Source organism: Leptodactylus fuscus, chromosome 2, assembly GCF_031893055.1.
Source record: "Leptodactylus fuscus isolate aLepFus1 chromosome 2, aLepFus1.hap2, whole genome shotgun sequence".
NCBI classification, from domain to species: Eukaryota; Metazoa; Chordata; class Amphibia; order Anura; family Leptodactylidae; genus Leptodactylus; species Leptodactylus fuscus.
In genome coordinates this window covers 219599247-219619417 of record NC_134266.1, presented here as the reverse complement: position 1 = coordinate 219619417, position 20171 = coordinate 219599247, and the positions used below count along the sequence as shown (strand labels likewise).

The window sequence follows — 20171 nt, the reverse complement described above, 5'->3', positions numbered from 1 at the left end:
ACAGCTGCAAGTCCCATTATTATAATTTTTTATGTAGGGGTTGGCGACATTAATTATTGCGCAGCATACTGACTACATCCTGAACTATGGCGGTTCACCAGACAGGAGTGCTGTGTGTCGGGAGTCTAAGGCCCCATGACTGAGTGGGCTTTCCAAGAGGGGGTTCTCATGCTCCTTTCCATTTCATTTATCGTAGAGCAGATCCTATTCTGCTCAGTGAAACTGGATTGGAATGAACAGAATCCACTATACAGAAGACTATAGCACGGATGTCATCGGAGCATCACCCGAGTGCCTTCCTTTAAAAAGTCAGCCCCCATTTTGCCTGCACACTTGATCATGTGCATGAGGCCTTAGTGTTGATACAAAATAGATTATAGTAGCCAAGTCAGTGGTAAGACTGTGGTTTCTCTTGGAGCGGGGTCTCTGTGAGCTGTAGGTCATGCAGTTACCGCCCACTTGGCTAGCATACCTTAAATTTTTATCAACATTACAAAGGCTTATATCTTTGAAATAGCTGAATCGATTTGGATAAACAAAACTTCAAATGGCTCAGTGATGCCATTGGGCTTTTCAGATCTGTAGACAGGTCATCTTAAAGTTTAGATCATGTGATTCTAGGTAATTCTAGCTAACTGGAGGTTAGAAACCACAACCAATGACACCTATAAGTTCAGAACCTAAGCTCACTGTTGTCATTGGCTGGTTGTTAATAATTACGGCATGTTTTGGGAGATCCATGCACCAGAAAATGACAAGGGTACCCCAATATTCATGATTAACCTGGACCATGTGCGATCTAAACCACTCTTATACACCAGCTTATAGCCTACTTTCAATACCTGAGAGATGAGTGACAGCTGGATAAAAGTAGTAACACACTTGGTAAATATCCAGCCACCATTTTGCACCATTTTTAACTCTTTCTGTCACTGGTATAGACCTTGGATGGAGATGCAGGGCGTATACCTGACCATCACTTGGTTCAAACTCCTCGCAGCCTTGTCTGTGTGGACCAAGGGATGGGTTGGGAGAGATAGCATTGGACTGACCGCTAACTGATAGGGGCAGTATACCCGTAACCTGATGTTCTCCAGCAATTATTTTCTTGTTTCATGGAACCAAGATTCCATAATTTGACATAGACTCTGCATAAAATATAGGCTGTCTGTAGGGTTTCTCTGCTGCTTGGTACACTGTACCCCATTGTAATCCCGTTTTATATGCCACATGCATTCTATCATTTTATATATCCTCTCAATGTGATGCTTTCTACTGAATGCCAGTTTAGGAATTTTTTTGCAGCCCACTTGAGCAGTTTTCTAATATTTGTTCTTTATCTCTATTGGTCCTGATAACAGGTCAGTGTAAGACTACTTGTAAGTGCAATGCTTTCCTTAACCTCAGGGTCATTGATCTCAGAATTTGACCCGTTCTTTGTTTTGCGCTGGTTTGCAGGAAGCCCAGGCGTATGCAGATGACAACAGCCTGTTATTTATGGAAACATCCGCCAAGACAGCCATGAATGTCAATGACCTGTTTCTTGCAATAGGTAAAGTTCAATTGCTTTCTGGAACAATTTGTTTCTAAATTAATAATCGATGTTATCTCCTCATAATAATAATATACTGGGTCACTGATAACCTAGAATCTGCTCAAAAAGTCGTAAAGAAATAAAAATGATAATGCATGATTTTTCTGATTTAAACCAATGTTTGCTGTCACTTTCTTATATATGTAAACCTGGATTCACAGCAGCAACATTTACATGGCAGTGCGATTGCAAATAATTCCTTTATAAGTGATCGTAACAACCATTGCTCAGTCTGCAAGAGATTTAGTATATTGTTGAGCAAAATTGAAATTGAAAATTTATGAAATGTTTCCAGATATTTGATGCCATCTATAAGTCTAACACTCCTGTCCTGGGTAGAAGAACCTAAATGCTTTATGAAATGTGAATGTATGATATAGTATACTGAATTTCTTTATAACAAGTGTGTTTCTTTACAATATACAGCAGTCAGATTGACTTGTAGATAAATCTTTTATAACATTACGTGTGACTTCGCAGAAAATAGATATATTGATAATAAAGGGATAATTCACCTACAAATGTCAAAGTGCAGGTTGATCAATGACTTTGAGGTCATTTACCTTGTACTTGAGTTTCTTCACCTCTCTTCACCCTCTGTTATTATGTCTTTATCACATTTTAATGTAATGGGGAGAACGTATATCTTTATAGGGAACGTAGAAAAGAACCTGCTCACCTTTTCTTCCTTTGTGGTAGTTCAAAGTGACAATGTGTCAGTGCTGGAGCTGACCCCGAGGTCATTAACCTTTGTGTCCTATTCATCTACAAGACTATAAAGCTCTTTGAGAATCTGCAACGTCTGCTGTTCAGAAACATGGAGTTTAATTGTCTGATCTTATTCCTTTGCTCAGAATTGAGTAGCGTAGTCTTAAAGAGAACCTGTCTCCAAGATTTTCACCACTAAATCCATTGCCCTGTAAGGTAGGATATAAAATATTCTTTTTAGCGTTTTCTGTTATGTTAACTATCGCCCTTTTAGATATAACTACCACCTTAAAAGTTGGTATGTACACTATCTGAGATGTCACACGGGGCTACTTCCTGAGAGTCTAGATTTGGCTGGCTTTTCAAGTGGCAATACATCGGGCTCTTTAGCACCTAGAACCATGTTTCTGGGCCAGACTGCGGGTGAATGGGACATTGTCGCAGTGTATTCAGTTGGGCAGGGGCACCAGACAGGGTTGCCCACTGTCTCCCTTATTATTTGCCCTAGCTATTGAACCCCTAGCCTGCATTCTGCGGGATGCTTTGGATTTTGTGGGCTTCCAATGTGGTGACCTAGAAGAAAAAGTATCGTTGTATGCTGATGACATGCTTTTATATCTGGGAGATGTGACTTACTTGCTCCCACGGGTAATGGCTATAATTCAGGATTTTGGGGCTTAGTCTGGACTACGAGTAAATTGGGACAAAACGGTCTTGCTACCAGTTGACCCACTACCGCAGTAGCTACTAACTGAAAGACTCCCTTTGCAGAGGGTAGACTCCTTTAAATATGTGGGGGTGGTAGTATCTGCCAGACGTGTCATTTTTGTCTCTAAATTTAGAACCCTTCATAACTAAAATGCGACATAAAGTGGACTTCTGGTGTAAACTCCCCCTTTCCGTAGTAGGGCGCTATAACTTACTTAAAATGGTCCTTATGCCACAATTATTAAATCTCCTTCATAATTCTCCAGTGTGGATACCAATGCAATACTTTAGGAAAATTCATAGTATTTTCAGGGAATTAATTTGGCAGAAGAAGGGAGCACGCATCGGTCTAGAGGGACTACAGCAGGACAAGACAGAGGGGGGCTTGGCAGTTCCGAATGCCTGGATTTACTTTTTGGCAGCGCAATTGCAGCAGCTTCAGGGATGGGGACTTCCACTGGGCTCAGCGAGATCGGGCCATCTATGTGTGCAAGATACCCGTTGGACTGTTCCGGTGGCTGTTTTGGAGGCTGGTCCCCTTCTCGACTCCCCCAGTTCTCGACTCCCCACCTTAGCCCTCTTATACAAGGTATGAGATAGGGGGAAGAAGCTGTTAGGTACTTCGAGGGGTGGAGGGATAAGGGTGTCCTGTCCCTTAGTCATATCTTTGATAACGGGATATTTAAGACCTTTGCAGACCTTCAGAGTGATCTTTCTATACCCCAGGTGAAGTTTTATCAGTATCTCCAGCTTCGTCATGCCTTCCATGTTCAGACTAGACGTACCCCCCCTGACAGTTGGACTACACCCCGCACTGCAACATACTCTTATGGGATCTATTACTAAGGGAATGATATCTGCACTGCACCGACAGTTATTAATGGCATACTTGGAGGATTTCCCAGACAAGACTAGGGAAAGGTGGGAGGGGGATGTTGGTGTGGTGGATGAGGAAACATGGGGAGATGTGTTAGCCCTGACCCCTATACTGTCCCCTAGTGAAGCACAGAGACTGTCTCATATTTATCTCTTGCATAGGGTCTATAGGACTCCACAGAGACTGTTCTGTATGCATATCCGTTCTGATGCCAAATGCCCCCGCTGTAGTATAGAACCCGCACATCTCCTGCATATGATGTGGGAGTGTCAGGAGTTAGCCAATTACTGGAATCAGGTACGGTCCTTGCTTGGCCGGGTGTATTCTATTGCACTTCTGCAATCACTATTAGTTTGCCTCCTATGTCATTTGGGGGAGGGTGTGGACACGGAAAGCTCGGAATTTATAGGGTTGTCTAGGCTATTATACCAGGCAAGAAAATTGATTGCTTATCATTGGTTGGACCCGAGTCCTCCTTCTCTAGTGGAATTGTTATCTAGAGTTAATAATACTATTAGGCTGGAGAGGGGAGTATATATACAGAGAAAGGCCCAAACTAAATTTGAAAACATTTGGGGAGCATGGTTGGACACACCTGGCCTTCCCTCCCCGTCTCTGATTAGGAATAGAGTTGAGCGAGTACTGTTCGGATCAGCCGATCCGAACAGCACGCACGCATTGAAATCAATGCACGCAGCCGGCACGTGGCGGGTTAAGCGGCCGGCTGCTGTCAAACCGGAAGCACCAGGTGCTTCCATTCATTTCAATGTGTGCGTGCTGTTCGGATCGGCTGATCCGAACAGTACTCTCTCAACTCTAATTAGGAACAGATCTCTCACTTCAACTTTCTCTGTTTCCTTGATCCCCTGAATGCTATTCTTTACATGGAAAGCAAAGGAGGTTCGGGAGATTTAGAGGGGGGTCCTAATGGACTCCTCCCCCCCCTCCCTCTTTATATGTCGGATTGTGTCTCCATATTTACTTTGAATTGTTGTTGTGTTGCTGTTGTTTTGTCGATTGTTTGATTTTATGTAAAGAAAAATTTGTTAACAAAAATTATCTGATTAAAAAAAAAAATTATATTTCATACCTTACCTGATGGTTCTCTTGGTTTCATGGTGAAAATTCTGGTGACAAGTTCTGTTTAAGGGCTAGTTCACACGTAAATTACGTGTGGCTTATTTTGGTCCTGACAAAAACGCTTCCTAATTAGGAAGCGTTTTTTGGACCTTGCCGCGCTTTTTGGAGCTTTTTTCTGGAGTGTTTTTTTTGTAAAAACCGCTTCAAAAAACACCAGGCAGTTTTCCCCTCCCGCAAAGTGAATGGGCTGCAAAAAAAGCGTTGCAAAAAAAACGTGCGGAAAAAAACTTCACGTTTTTCGCCTCCCATTCACTTCTATTGCTTTCTTCAGGCGGAAAATGCCTGAAGAAAAGTCATGTCGCTTCTTTTTTCTGCTAGTGGCAAAAAACTGCTAGCAGAAAAAAAAGCTAGTGGTCTACATAGACCACTATTGTAATGAGGCGGATTTTGAGGCGAAATCCACGTCAAAATCCGCCTCTTTGCCCCCGTGTGAACTAGCCCTAAGCGGACCATACACTTCAGGTAGTTGTTGGCCAACAGCTACGCCTCCAAGGTTTGGCCACACATGCATTTGTCTTCATTGGGGAGAGGGGAATAAGCCATGGTCAGACTGATCTGGTGGCAGGTTATCTTTCCTGAGAACAGAAGGATTAGGCGTGATACACATTACATGGTTAGTTGGTTCGGCCACAATTGGCAGGTATGGCCTATAGTCATGTAATGTGTATGGCTAGCTATACAACTGTCTATAGACATCACGCTGCACTATGATTGTAGGACATATGGGTCTTATCTATAGACACTTGTAATGATATTATCCAACCGTATACATACAGCATTGGTCAGAAGTCTCAGTTCTAGGAAAGAGCCAGCACAGTTTTCTTTACAAACTAGCATGAGAGTTATCTGCTTGGTGATATTAGTATGAGACTTCACAAGGACATGTCACTTGAGCGTATGTACTTTAGTCTGGTCAATGGCCTCTCAGGTAGCAGAATCATTCCTATGCAGTGTCTATGGATAATGCATTGATGTGTTTCTTTATTATGCTGTGTATCAGTTATGGGTAATTGATAGTGATAATGGCTACTGGTTTACAGTATTGTTAACAATGTAACCTTTAGGCCAATCACCCATTTTTCATCACTTAATTTTTATTCTACGCTACTGGTATTATATGGTGTCATGATTTTTCTGCTGAAACCCAAAATATGGATTTGTAGGTTTAATTCCCTTCCCCCTTTGTTCCAGCTAGGCTTACAGGGTGTACGAGAGGGGAGGTTATCAATTCAACCTCCATTATCCAACAAACTTGTTACAAATAAGAGTTTTTCAGCCAATGCCTTTGCTTTCAGTGGGTGTACCATCTTTATGGAGCAGCCCAAAGATCAACTTTGATTTACTTTATTTTTATGCTCCCCTGATGATGGGGGTTGCCAGTAGCCCCTCAGCCTCCATTGACCTACTATGCATGAATATGGGTGGTTGTCTACTGCATATTGCAGCTTTACTGTCATTTTTGATGTTATATTGAAATAGCTTTGTGCAGCAGGGCCAGTCTAATGGCCACATTTCTTCTCATCCTTTTTTTTCCCCCCCTCCTTTCATTTTCTACTGGTCATAAGTTGTCTTTTCCCAACCGAAAGATAATTTGTCTTCTACAAGTCGAGACCTTTAGAAAACCATAAAAACCACCAGGTAACAAAATTTTTTTAACAAAAGTGACAAAATCTTTATTAAAAAAGACAATACAACATATAACAAAAAACAAAAATACAAAGGAGGGGGAACTGAAATACCCAATAAATAGGAGTGAAGATAGGGACTACGGTAAGTATGCACAATACAAGACAAATATAAAAAACATCATGATAGGCCAAAGGTAATAGATGTATATAAATATAAGCAGCATCCCTTGACAAAGCCCTAACGGGCGAAACGCGCGTCGGGTGTGGAAGTGGAGTGGGATATCTGGCCTTAGGGCCTATACGGTCTGTATGCTTTCACCTTTATTTTTCACTTTTTCATCTCTTATGGGCCTCTAGGTTTTTTACATTGGCAGGTGGCTAGCAACTGTGGTATGTGGCTGTTGCAATTCTAGCATTATATTCTGCCCTTTCTGTGCTGCGGTTGTGATATATCTGCTGCTTATATTTATATACATCTATTACCTTTGGCCTATCATGATGTTTTTTATATTTGTCTTGTATTGTGCATACTTACCGTAGTCCCTATCTTCACTCCTATTTATTGGGTATTTCAGTTCCCCCTCCTTTGTATTTTTGTTTTTTGTTATATTTTGTATTGTCTTTTTTAATAAAGATTTTGTCACTTTTGTTAAAAAATTTTGTTACCTGGTGGTTTTTATGGTTTTCTGTTGAATCACACCAGAGGTTATACCCCTATGTGGTATATTTTTGTATATTTAAGTCGAGAACTTTGTGTCATCACCAGTGCATTGGGGAGAACTTTGGCTTTCTGAATATATTGCAGTGTTTTAAAAGACTAGGCGGGAAGGGGTTAACAAATAATTTTCATATTTTCAAAAAGCAGAAGTCCATCAAACATTTGGCCATTTGCTTCATCTGTTATCAATACACAAGTTCCTTTGTCTGCTAGGAGCGATAAATAAATTTCTCACGCTAGGTTCACAACTGCACCTGGGTTTCCGTTCTTCGGGTCTGCTTGAGGACCTGAAGAAGGGAACCTAATCTGCTTAATAGTGGGTACCCACAGTAGACTATAGATTATAATGGGATGCGTCAGGTTTCCTCCCAGTTTCCGTATTTTGTTTACGCAAATTCAGGGACAGAAACCCTGAATGTAGAACAGGTACAGGTGTGAACCTACCCTGAGAGATCTAAACTAAAGCTTTTTATTATTATTATTATTATTATTATTATTATTGTTTATTTATATGGCACCATTAATTCCATGGTGCTTTACATTTGGGGTTAAGTACAGTACACAAAAAATATAGGTAGATATAAAACTAACAATGACCGACTGGCACAGTGGGGTAGAGGGCCCTGCCCGTGAGGGCTTACAGTCTGAGAGAAGGTGGTAGAGACAGAAGGAGAGGGGGAGACTGTTCAGATGGTGGTGTGGTGACAGTAGTGTTATTGGGGGTAGTAGGCCTTCCTGAATAGGTGAGTCTTCAGGGTCTTCTTGAAGCCTGTGATTGTGGGGCTCAGTCTTATGTGTCTTGGTAGGTAGTTCTAGAGCATGGGGGATGCACGGGAGAAATCTTGGAGACGGTTGTGTGAGGAGCGGATGAGAGTAGAGCGGAGTAGGAGGTCTTTGGAGGATCTGAGGTTACGTGTGGGCAGGTATCGGGAGATTAGTTCAGAGATACAGTGCCTACAAGTAGTATTCAACCCCCTGCCGATTTAGCAGGTTTGATAAGATGCAAATAAGTTAGAGCCTTCAAACTTCAAACAAGAGCAGGATTTATTAACAGATGCATAAATCTTACAAACCAAAAAGTTATGTTGCTCAGTTAAATTTTAATAAATTTTAAACATAAAAGTGTGGGTCAATTATTATTCAACCCCTAGGTTTAATATTTTGTGGAATAACCCTTGTTTGCAATTACAGCTAATAATCGTCTTTTATAAGACCTGATCAGGCCGGCACAGGTCTCTGGAGTTATCTTGGCCCACTCCTCCATGCAGATCTTCTCCAAGTTATCTAGGTTCTTTGGGTGTCTCATGTGGACTTTAATCTTGAGCTCCTTCCACAAGTTTTCAATTGGGTTAAGGTCAGGAGACTGACTAGGCCACTGCAACACCTTGATTTTTTCCCTCTTGAACCAGGCCTTGGTTTTCTTGGCTGTGTGCTTTGGGTCGTTGTCTTGTTGGAAGATGAAATGACGACCCATCTTAAGATCCTTGATGGAGGAGCGGAGGTTCTTGGCCAAAATCTCCAGTTAGGCCGTGCTATCCATCTTCCCATGGATGTGGACCAGATGGCCAGGTCCCTTGGCTGAGAAGCAGCCCCACAGCATGATGCTCCCACCACCATGCTTGACTGTAGGGATGGTATTCTTGGGGTCGTATGCAGTGCCATCCAGTCCCCAAACGTCACATGTGTGGTTGGCACCAAAGATCTCGATCTTGGTCTCATCAGACCAGAAAACCTTGAACCAGTCTGTCTCAGAGTCCTCCAAGTGATCATGAGCAAACTGTAGACGAGCCTTGACATGACGCTTTGAAAGTAAAGGTACCTTACGGGCTCGTCTGGAACGGAGACCATTGCGGTGGAGTACGTTACTTATGGTATTGACTGAAACCAATGTCCCCACTGCCATGAGATCTTCCCGGAGCTCCTTCCTTGTTGTCCTTGGGTTAGCCTTGACTCTTCGGACAAGCCTGGTCTCGGCACGGGAGGAAACTTTCAAAGGCTGTCCAGGCCGTGGAAGGCTAACAGTAGTTCTATAAGCCTGCCACTTCCGGATGATGCTCCCAACAGTGGAGACAGGTAGGCCCAACTCCTTGGAAAGGGTTTTGTACCCCTTGCCAGCCTTGTGACCCTCCACGATCTTGTCTCTGATGGCCTTGGAATGCTCCTTTGTCTTTCCCATGTTGACCATGTATGAGTGCTGTTCACAAGTTTGGGGAGGGTCTTAAATAGTCAGAAAAGGCTGGAAAAAGAGATAATTAATCCAAACATGTGAAGCTCATTGTTCTTTGTGCCTGAACTACTTCTTAATACTTTAGGGGAACCAAACAGAATTCTGGTGGTTTGAGGGGTTGAATAATAAATGACCCTCTGAATAAACTTTTTACAATTTAAAAAAAAATTAAACAAAGAAATAACATTCTTTTTTGCTGCAGTGCATTTCACACTTCCAGGCTGATCTACAGTCCAAATGTCACAATGCCAAGTTAATTCAGAATGTGTAAACCTGCTAAATCTGCAGGGGGTTGAATACTACTTGTAGGCACTGTATATGGAGGGGCCAGGTTGGCTTTGTATGTTAAAGTTAGTAGCTTGAACTCAATTCGCTGGGCTATGGGTAGCCAGTGGAGGGACTGGCAGAGGGGAGCAGCCGATGAAGATAGGTGGGAGAGGTGAATTAAGCAAGCAGTGCAGTTTAAGGTGGACTGGAGGGGGGGCGAGGGTGTTAGCCGGGAGGCCATGGAGAAGGGTGTTGCAGTAATCTAGGCGAGAGATTGTGAGGGCATGGACAAGCATTTTAGTAGTTTCAGGGGTGAGGAAGAAGCGGATTCGGTGGATGTTCTTGAGTTGGAGGCGTCAGGAAGTGTTGAGGGTTTGAACGTGTGACTTGAAGGATAGGTCGGGGTCAGAGTTTTTCGTCAGTGATGGTGGAGAAACAGGTCAAGGATGATGAGCAGCGAGTAGTTGGATAGAGGGGTTGTCGGGGGTGTAGGGTGAGACTGTCTCTGGTGTCGATTTAGTTTTGAAGTAAGAGGCAAAGTCGTCAGCTGAGATAAGTGACGTCGGAGGGGGCACAGGAGGACGGAGGAGGGAGTTGAAGGTGGTGAATAGCTGTTTGGGATTGCGAGAGAGTGCAGATATGAGTGTGGTGAAGTAGACCTGCTTTGCGGAGGTGAGTGCGTTCTTAAATGCGAGAACTGCCTATTTGTAACTGAGGAAGTCTATCTGGGAGTGGCTTTTCTTCCAGAGGCGCTCTGCAACCTACGAGGCACGTCTCAGTTTTTTGGTCAGGTGAATGTGCCAGGGTTGCCTATTGATAGGTTGGGCTCTAGTGGTTGAGAAGGGGGCCACAGAGTCAAGGGCTGAGGTGAAGGTGGTATTATAGAAGGCAGCAGCGGCATCAGCGTCCTGGAGTGAGGATATATCAGCGAGTGGTAGGCGAGAGTCTGAGAGCATGCCGATGTCAAGACCGTTTAGGTTCCTGCGGGGACGTGTTGGTTTAGAGATAGGGGGGTCTATTGGAGAGGAGAGGGCAGAGAATGTCAGCAGGTTGTGGTCAGAGAGCGTGGATGGAGAGTTAGAGAGGTTGCATATGGAGCAGAGGCGGGTGAATATGAGGTCTAGCGTGTGCCCCTTTATGTGGGTGGCCATTGGGAGAGACCAAAGGAGGCGGTGAGGGACAGGAGACTGGAAGCACAGGGGTGGTCTGTGTTAATGGGGATGTTGAAGTCACCCATGATGATGGTGGGGGTGTCTGTGGATAGGAAGTGTGTGAACCAGGTGGTGAAGTGGTCGATGAAGGCAGCGGTAGGTCCAGGCGGTCGGGTAGGTCCAGGCGGTCGGTATACACTCACCAGCCACTTTATTAGGTACACCTGTCCAACTGCTCGTTAACACTTAATTTCTAATCAGCCAATCACATGGCGGCAACTCAGTGCATTTAGGCATGTAGACATGGTCAAGACAATCTCCTGCAGTTCAAACCGAGCATCAGTATGGGGAAGAAAGGTGATTTGAGTGCCTTTGAACGTGGCATGGTTGTCGGTGCCAGAAGGGCTGGTCTGAGTATTTCAGAAACTGCTGATCTACTGGGATTTTCACGCACAACCATCTCTAGGGTTTACAGAGAATGGTCCGAAAAAGAAAAAACATCCAGTGAGCGGCAGTTCTGTGGGCGGAAATGCGTTGTTGAGGTCAGAGGAGAATGGCCAGACTGGTTCGAGCTGATAGAAAGGCAACAGTGACTCAAATAGCCACCCGTTACAACCAAGGTAGCCAGAAGAGCATCTCTGAACGCACAGTACGTCGAACTTTGAGGCAGATGGGCTACAGCAGCAGAAGACCACACCGGGTGCCACTCCTTTCAGCTAAGAACAGGAAACTGAGGCTACAATTTGAACAAGCTCATCGAAATTGGACAATTGAAGATTGGAAAAACGTTGCCTGGTCTGATGAGTCTCGATTTCTGCTGCGACATTCGGATGGTAGGGTCAGAATTTGGCGTCAACAACATGAAAGCATGGATCCATCCTGCCTTGTATCAACGGTTCAGGCTGGTGGTGGTGGTGTCATGGTGTGGGGAATATTTTCTTGGCACTCTTTGGGCCCCTTGGTACCAATTGAGCATCGTTGCAACGCCAAAGCCTACCTGAGTATTGTTGCTGACCATGTCCATCCCTTTATGACCACAATGTACCCAACATCTGATGGCTACTTTCAGCAGGATAATGCGCCATGTCATAAAGCTGGAATCATCTCAGACTAGTTTCTTGAACATGACAATGAGTTCACTGTACTCCAATGGCCTCCACAGTCACCAGATCTCAATCCAATAGAGCATCTTTGGGATGTGGTGGAACGGGAGATTCGCATCATGGATGTGCAGCCGACAAATCTGCGGCAACTGTGTGATGCCATCATGTCAATATGGACCAAAATCTCTGAGGAATGCTTCCAGCACCTTGTTGTATCTATGCCACGAAGAATTGAGGCAGTTCTGAAGGCAAAAGGGGGTCCAACCCGTTACTAGCATGGTGTACCTAATAAAGTGGCCGGTGAGTGTATAACGGCCAGTTGGAGGGTGAGTAGATATGGACCGAGTATATTTCAAAGGAGGGTACTTCAAAGCTTATACATCAAGTTATAGGATACCGTTCTGTAGTCTGCAAAAAGGGTCTAAAAGGCATAATAAATGCGGTGATTGTCATGCATGCCAGTTGTGTGGTGGCGTTTGAGACAGAATTCTGGTGAGTTTAGCTTAGTAAATCTCCCCATTGTATATGAATTGTTAGTCCTCTAGAGTGCTTGGTTCTGTAACATGTATTCTATTCAATACAATTTGGTACCGAACTGAAAGAGATCATTGATCCTCGTGTCCTTTGAGTCGGTCCCGGCAAAGCTCCACTGGTTGTGCTGCCGACCTTTCCTTTATAATTCAATAATAAGGAAGTTCTCTATGTCAGCCAGGTTACAGATATAGTGGATATGCAGCACTCTCACCTGTCTCTGTTATATACAGAACCCTCCCTTTTGTGTTATCACAATGCCAATGTTGCCTGTGATCACAGGACTTTCCCTCCGCAGATATACAATATTTTTGTTTTTTTGTTCTACTTGTTGCTTTTATTGGTAGTCATGAAAGTCATATGCAGTCATTGTGAAAATAAATGTATTTCTTGTGTCACAAAATTACACAAAGCAAAGTATTTTTACACACTCTTATATGTGCTCGCATTTTGTAAAATGCCTGCTTGTGGACCTTCAAGTTCATAGCTCATGTTAATGAAGCTTACTGTCTCACCTATGCCTTCTCTCAATACATAAGCCTGTGCCCCTGTCTCTTCACCTCCCATTTATACAATAACATGACTAGTCAAGCTTTGGCTTCTGTGTAAAAAGGCAACTCTACCCTACTGTACTGTCAAATTTTGTTGTATTCTATTTGTATCCGCATGAAAATGCAGTTGTGTCTACCTGGTAGACACATTTTTTTATATTAGATTTATTGAAACAATAAAATGTCCATAAAGATACAAATGACTTTGAGATTTACTTTGTGATTTTCCACCATTCATACCCCACTCAGTTTTATTGTTTTTGGGCCGCACACCTGTTTACACAGGGCGATGCGCTGCCAAACAAGGATTTTTGTGCTCCATTAAAGATGCCATCACTTTATAGTGTTTACTTATGTGTTTGGTTACTGCTGGCATGTTGGTAAGGCTCGGTTATTGAGAACAATGGCTCCTATAAACGTCTGTCACTATAACTGGCCCAATTGTCGGCTTGTGTAATGGGACCTTCATGTTACAAGCATCATATTGTACCAAAGTAGTTTGGCATGACATTAGAGTTGTTGTAAAAGGCAGAATAAGTCACCAATGTCTTTATATTGTATGTAAGGCCTGCATTCGGTATTCTGTTCGGGGAGTAGACTTGGGGACCCCCCCGAACTGAATACTGAATGCATTAAAAAGGGGTGAGCAATGAAAACACATGGACCCCATAGATTATAATGGAGTCTGTGTGTTTTCTGTCCGGTGTCCACACAAGTCATGCGGAGAGAACTGCTTTTCTCTCCACGTGATTCATGAGGACACAACGCAGAAAAAAACCCCTTATAGTCTATGGAGGTCCATGTGCTTTCATTGCTCACCGCTTTTTAATGCTTTCGCTATTTCCCAAGTGGACACCCCCCAAACGGAATACCAAACGCAGATATGAACCAGGCATAAATAGGTTGTATGTATGTGAAAATCGTAAGCCCTATAATGAGACTCCATCTTTTTTTTACAGCTAAGAAGCTGCCAAAAAATGAACCCCAGAACACAAGTGGGGCAGCTGGTCGGCCCCGGGGCGTAGATCTCCACGAGCAGACCCAGCAGAACAGGAGCCAGTGCTGCAGCAATTAATACCGGAGACTGGAGCGCAAAGGGGATTCAAGATAAGATTATAACCTCTCTTCCTGCACCTGCCCTTCCACCTTCCAGAATACAATTTAACACCTTTCCAGCACCTCACTCTTCTGCCAAGACTTTCCCTTTTGCACCCCTTTCTCCCCCTCACCAATGGATAACAGCACACACGGAAACAAAGCGAGCGGCTTGAAACTTCCCCTTCCACCCCCCCACACCACTGCAGCCCTCAGAGATCTCCCCGCTAACTGCACTATTGTGGGTTTTAATTTTTGTTTGTTCTTTTTAACGCTTCCAACAAACACACACAGACTACTCTTGGTGACACCGTAAAGGATCGCATCTTCTGGGGACCGCGCCTTCTCTACAGAGCAAACAAGAAAAGAAGCAAAAAATAAAATAAACTGATTCTACTTTGTATTATAGCTGCATATAGTGACTTTAATATTGATTTTTGTTTTGATTTTGTGTAGGTTCCCCTCCACCCACCTACTACCTATCTTCTGCCTACCACCTACCTTCTGCTTTCTTCAATTTCTCTCTGTTTTGCAGCCTGTCAAGTACTCTGTAGATCTTCAGACTTGGAAGAAGCCTCACATTACTTACACATCTTGCTACAGTACTTGTAAACTTTTATTTTCTTGTTTGCTTGGCCTATCTGATGCATTATTTGTGTGCCTGGACAACTGTAGCTGGTAAATGATCCATACATGTTGCTTTAGATTGTCAGAAAACATGAACAATTTCATGGGTGGTGCACTGGTGTAAATTTGGGAGTTTAAGATGAACGTATGAGATTTGCCTATAACTGTAAGGACTGCAAGGGGTGAGTACACCATTCAGTCATAGAGATTGTGTGGTTAGCCCAGGCAGTATCTGCACTGGCCTTCCATAATGCAGTGTAACTCTCTTGGTGTCCTGGGGAGGGGGATGTAATTTGTATCTGGAATTTAAAGCACATAAAATGGTTTACAAAACTTCAGATTGACAATGGGAGCTCTCTATGTAGAAGTCATCATTAGTTTTCAGGGATTTTGTACAGCATCAGGGTTTTCCATCCATTTGTGCAGCACATCTTGCTGTATTGTATTGCCATGCATGGGATTTAGATTGATATAAGGATTTAGCACTGCTGCATCAGAGCAGTAAAAACCTGCGCCAATATTTACACTATGGGCGGTAACAGATAAAGAATTTCCGGCATGGAGATACGCACAGTACCAGCCTGTCTGCAAGTCCTGGTGTAGCTATGGCAGTGGTCAGGGGACTCGATCTTCTAGCCTTTACTTAAAGTGTACCTCCAATTCTAAACCAACTATTAATAAATGACCAATACAGGTGAATATAAGATACTTTGTAATATATTTTATTAAAGAAAATGCTTCTTTCCTAATCTCAATCAGCTTCTGTTATCACTAATATAACCTGTATCCAGAGAGTTAATATTGACTAGTTATGTGTCTATGGAGAGGGGAGGTGGAGGAGGAAGCAGGTGGAAGGAGAGAGAGAGAGGCTGTGACTAAGGAGTGAGTGAAGGGGAAGGAAAGCAGCCACTGACATCAGGATAGGGGATAGAAGCATTTTTCTTTAATAAACTAAGATGATTATGAAGGTTTTTTTTATATCCACATATACTAATCATATAGGAAAAGTTGCTTTATAATTAGAGTTACACTTTAATAATCTCTCTGTCAAGCTATGTAACTAAATAGAAAGTCTTCAGTACTGTCATGGCAGTCACTAAATGTCTGTTTTCACCTTTCTTGAAGAGGTCTTATACAGTGGTTATTATTGTACAGTTGTTATTCTGCAACTTCCATGCAAACCTGTGTATTTGGTGTTGCCTACTCCAAGGGCTGCCACAAGCAGCATGCACTTTAGTTCTAAAGTGGTGGAAAGGTTGCGCTTGTCTTCATTTACGCATATTTCCTGCTTTTATTATATTAAGGACTACAATGTGGCCGATGGGCTGACTGCACCACATGTATAACAGATCATCCACATCACAACGTCCATACATTGTTAACCACTCTTTACCCTAACAAGGAGAGTCTTCTAACTGAGACAAGTTGGGCCACAATGTCCCTAATCTGACTTGTGAGGTTCTCTTAGTCTTATCTATACACCAGTTGGCATGGCAGGTATGTGCCTTTCTGTGTGTGTTTTTAAGTGTTCTTACTAATGTTGGTGGTTTTCTGGATTGCCAGTTTTCTCTTGAAATGTGCCTTCCTTCCATAGGTGGACAGGACTGTTGTTGAGGTGTGCTACTCTATAACCTTTGACCTTATAACCTACTATTGACTTTAACATCCCATTTGTGGGAGGGCTAGACAGCACATGAATGACAAAGGCCTAGGAAATATAAGGATACGTTCACACCCATCAGATTTTTATTTTTTTTTAAGAAATTTCGGCAACTGTCACAGTTCTAAATGAGTCTTGCAGAAAATTTTCTGCTTCTTGAATAAACAACCCCAGTTAGATGTATTGGACATATTTTCAAATGCAAACATTTCTGCGGCAAACTGCGATATGTGAATATGCGCAAAGCATAGAGTCACACATGCACTTCTTCTACAGGATACAGTAAATTATTAGTGAATTTTTTTTTTCTAGCAAACATCACACACAAAGCGTACAAATCTGTAGTGGATTGTAGGAATGCAGCGGATTTTCCATCCGCAGCATGACCGATCTGTTGCAGTATTGTTAGGGAACTTTATTGCATATTTTATGCAATAAGTTAAATCCAATTAACTGGCACCGATTGTTGATTTTGGTGCAGATGTTTAGCCCTGTCTCACAGCGTAATTGTACACTGTGTGCGATATTCTAAGGCCGCATGCACATGTCTAAATATTGTCTAGAAAACCCAGACCTGCATTTTCCAGATTGAATGTGGTCTGGAGACCAGGACTGCTTGCATCATAGTAATCTACAGAAGGGTCCATGTCCTTTACTATATATGATACCAGACAGTGAAGCTACGAGGAGGGGGTGTTTCTTGGCATCCTAGTTCTCCTTATAGTCTCCTGACTGGGTTCGGGCCAGGAAATCTGTCCAGTGGCCTAAAGGTCCTCCATTGTGTGCAGTGCATGTTCTACAATTCTATGTCGGATTTCTAATCATGGGCTGAAGATTAAAAAACAAAAAAACCTATATAACACTTTATTGTATTCTCAGTCAGTTTTTTGCTATATTGTAGTGTTTTTCTGCTCTACAGATCACACGGTCAAAGTAAACTTCATAGAGACCTTTTATTGGAAATGTTCACCTTTTGTGCAATGCTAGTAATCACCAATGACTGTTTCTGACACTCCAGAAGTGTTGTACTCTTACACTACAACAGTACAGGAAGCTGTAGGCATCTCCTAGCCTGTGTGCACAACATGGGGAATAGTAACCTGTTGGGAGAGATGTAGCTCTGTCTCCAATCTTCATTTATGCTACGTTCATGCTAGCATTTGGCTTTCTATTCTTCGGGTCCACTTGGGGATACGAAAAATGGAAAGCGAAGCCATTTAAAAAGCTGTTATCTGTGGAAATCCGCGGACCCCATAGACTATAATGGGGTGCGTGCGGAAACATGTATCTGCATTTCTTAAGCGGGTTCATGGGCAGAAACCCCGAACGGAATACAGGCGCATGTGTGAACCTACCCTAACATGTACCCTCCATTTCTGCATATGTCTATACAAAACATCGATGTTCTAGGGATGAATCGAATTTCCAGTTTCAGCATTATTAGGATTTTGTACATACTATAAAAATGCTAACCCAGTCTTTGCTAAGGTTCATTCTAACCATACAAATCATCTCAAAAGACGTCAGCCCGAACTTCTCGAAAAAGATCACATCCTTTTTTGGATCTTGTGTCTGTTACACTGTTAGGGACACTAATTGATCATATTTGTACAGCTATGTTCGTGGTAGCCATTTTGTATACGTCACCTAAGTGGTTGCCTGCGTGTAGGGCGTAGCACTAGGAAGCTGCTGACGGTATAGTGAACATATGTAGGAAGCAGCAAGTCCTTCTGCCTGTGGAAGATGTAAGTCGGCTATTGAGATTTGAAACTGTTTTAATAATCATTGCAGCGGATTGATAAGTGATATTTATTTTTACTGTGATGTTACATAAAATGCAAGCAATGTATGCAGTTAGTCTTGTGGAAGCGCGCATATCCATTGTTTCTGTACAGCCTCTGATTTAGACAAACATCAGTCAATGGCTCCAACACACTACAATTCACTTTAGAGAAAATAAAATCACTGCTAGGTTGTAGCTATGGGACAACAGAGATATTGATGTTGTGCTTTTTTTTAATTCAACGTCCGGATGAAGTGACACATTGTATTGCCACAGACACCCAGTGTTGTACTCAAAATACTAATAAGACAGCCAACGTCACCTTGATTCCCTACACGGGGGTGAAATCTGGACCAAGTTGGTACATTGCAGCTCTGAAAGATTCATTTGCCTCAGTTTTAATGAACATTTCTTTTGTCTTATTTGCATTGAGAAAGATCTAACTTCAGTTGTAACCATAATGGACATCATCCCCTGATCTACCAATGTATTTAATGTAAGTAAAAACAAAGACTGTGTGTGTATAATAAATGACCTTAGCTTCTTAATGTTGTCTCGTTCATTATTGTACATTATATATAATATGTGTATACCTGGTCATACTTGGCAGTATTTGTATGATTTAGAACCACACCAAATGGAGGGAGAAGAACAACCAAACAACCCCTTCTTATCCTGCTGTGGGCATTACGAGTGAAGAAAGTTTTTGCTTCATCTGCATCAGCCATTCACTCAACGATTATGTCTGTTGATCTTATCCTATGAAGGGTGAGGGCCAGATTTTACCTGCCATTGAAAATAAAGATTGCAGCGACGCTGAAAAATAATCATCCTGCCTGATCTTTCTGTGGAGTCTGCGGCTGAAGACTCTGCTGAGTAGGTGCATTTATCTGGGCCTTATCCACAGCGGAAATCTGCGACAGAATACTGATGACCTGCATTGACATCCCGTCTTGGGTAGTCCGTGGCTGGATAATGAAGAGGAATTCCTCTTCATTTTCCGCCGTGTGAACAGCCCCTTACTCATAGGAGATGAAAATTAACCCACTCCTCCTAGGGCAAGCCACGGTACATTCAGTACTCTATGGGCACCCCAATCTCTACCCTCCCATTCTCCTGTCGGCCCTGCCCTCTCTGTCCCACACATGATACTCAATACCCCCCTATACAAGAGCTTTTCCACCACCCTCCCCTTTCTTTTTCTCTTACTCACCCCTTACACATCTCTTCTTATGCTCACTCGCCTTCACCCCCCATTAATGATAACGCACCCCTACACCTTCTTTACCTTCAAATTACGTTTCTTCTTGATGCGGCTATACCCCGTTGCACTGAACAACTTTTATTTCCATACATATTTGGACAAAAAGTGGATTTTCTTAGCAACAAGATTTCAAATTTGACATTAATTGCCTCTACAACAGCATATAAGTATCTTACAAGTAATTTAGGTTGTGGTAGAGTTCCTTTACTATATAATACAATTCTGTAGCAACTATATAATAATAATACATTTTATTTATATAGCGCCAACATATCCCGCAGCGCTGTACAATTAGTAGGGTCCAAATACAAACAAACAGATACATTACAGAGAGATAGTCATTTCACACAATGGGACTGAGGGCCCTGCTCGCAAGAGCTTACAATCTATGAGGTAGAGGCGGTGACACAAGAGGTAGCAGGGGCGGCATTGCTTATACAGGGGATCAGATAATTCTGTAATAGAGGTGACTGTCATTACACAAACATAAAACTTTGAGCCGTCACCAGTCAGGTCCTTTAACATGTGGATGGTGCTTG

The 20171-nt window shown here is 42.7% G+C and overlaps 1 protein-coding gene across 1 annotated transcript in view; it reads left to right on the top strand.

Annotated features, from left to right (window-relative positions):
* Nucleotides 1-18916, top strand: part of RAB5B (RAB5B, member RAS oncogene family) — a 38188-nt gene extending 19272 nt beyond the window's left edge. The window contains exons 5-6 of the mRNA XM_075265696.1: nt 1459-1552; nt 14163-18916. Of these exons, the coding sequence (XP_075121797.1) occupies nt 1459-1552; nt 14163-14278 (210 nt within the window). The 3' untranslated portion in view covers nt 14279-18916. The remainder of the gene's footprint in view (nt 1-1458; nt 1553-14162) is intronic.
* Nucleotides 18917-20171: the final 1255 nt, after the last annotated feature.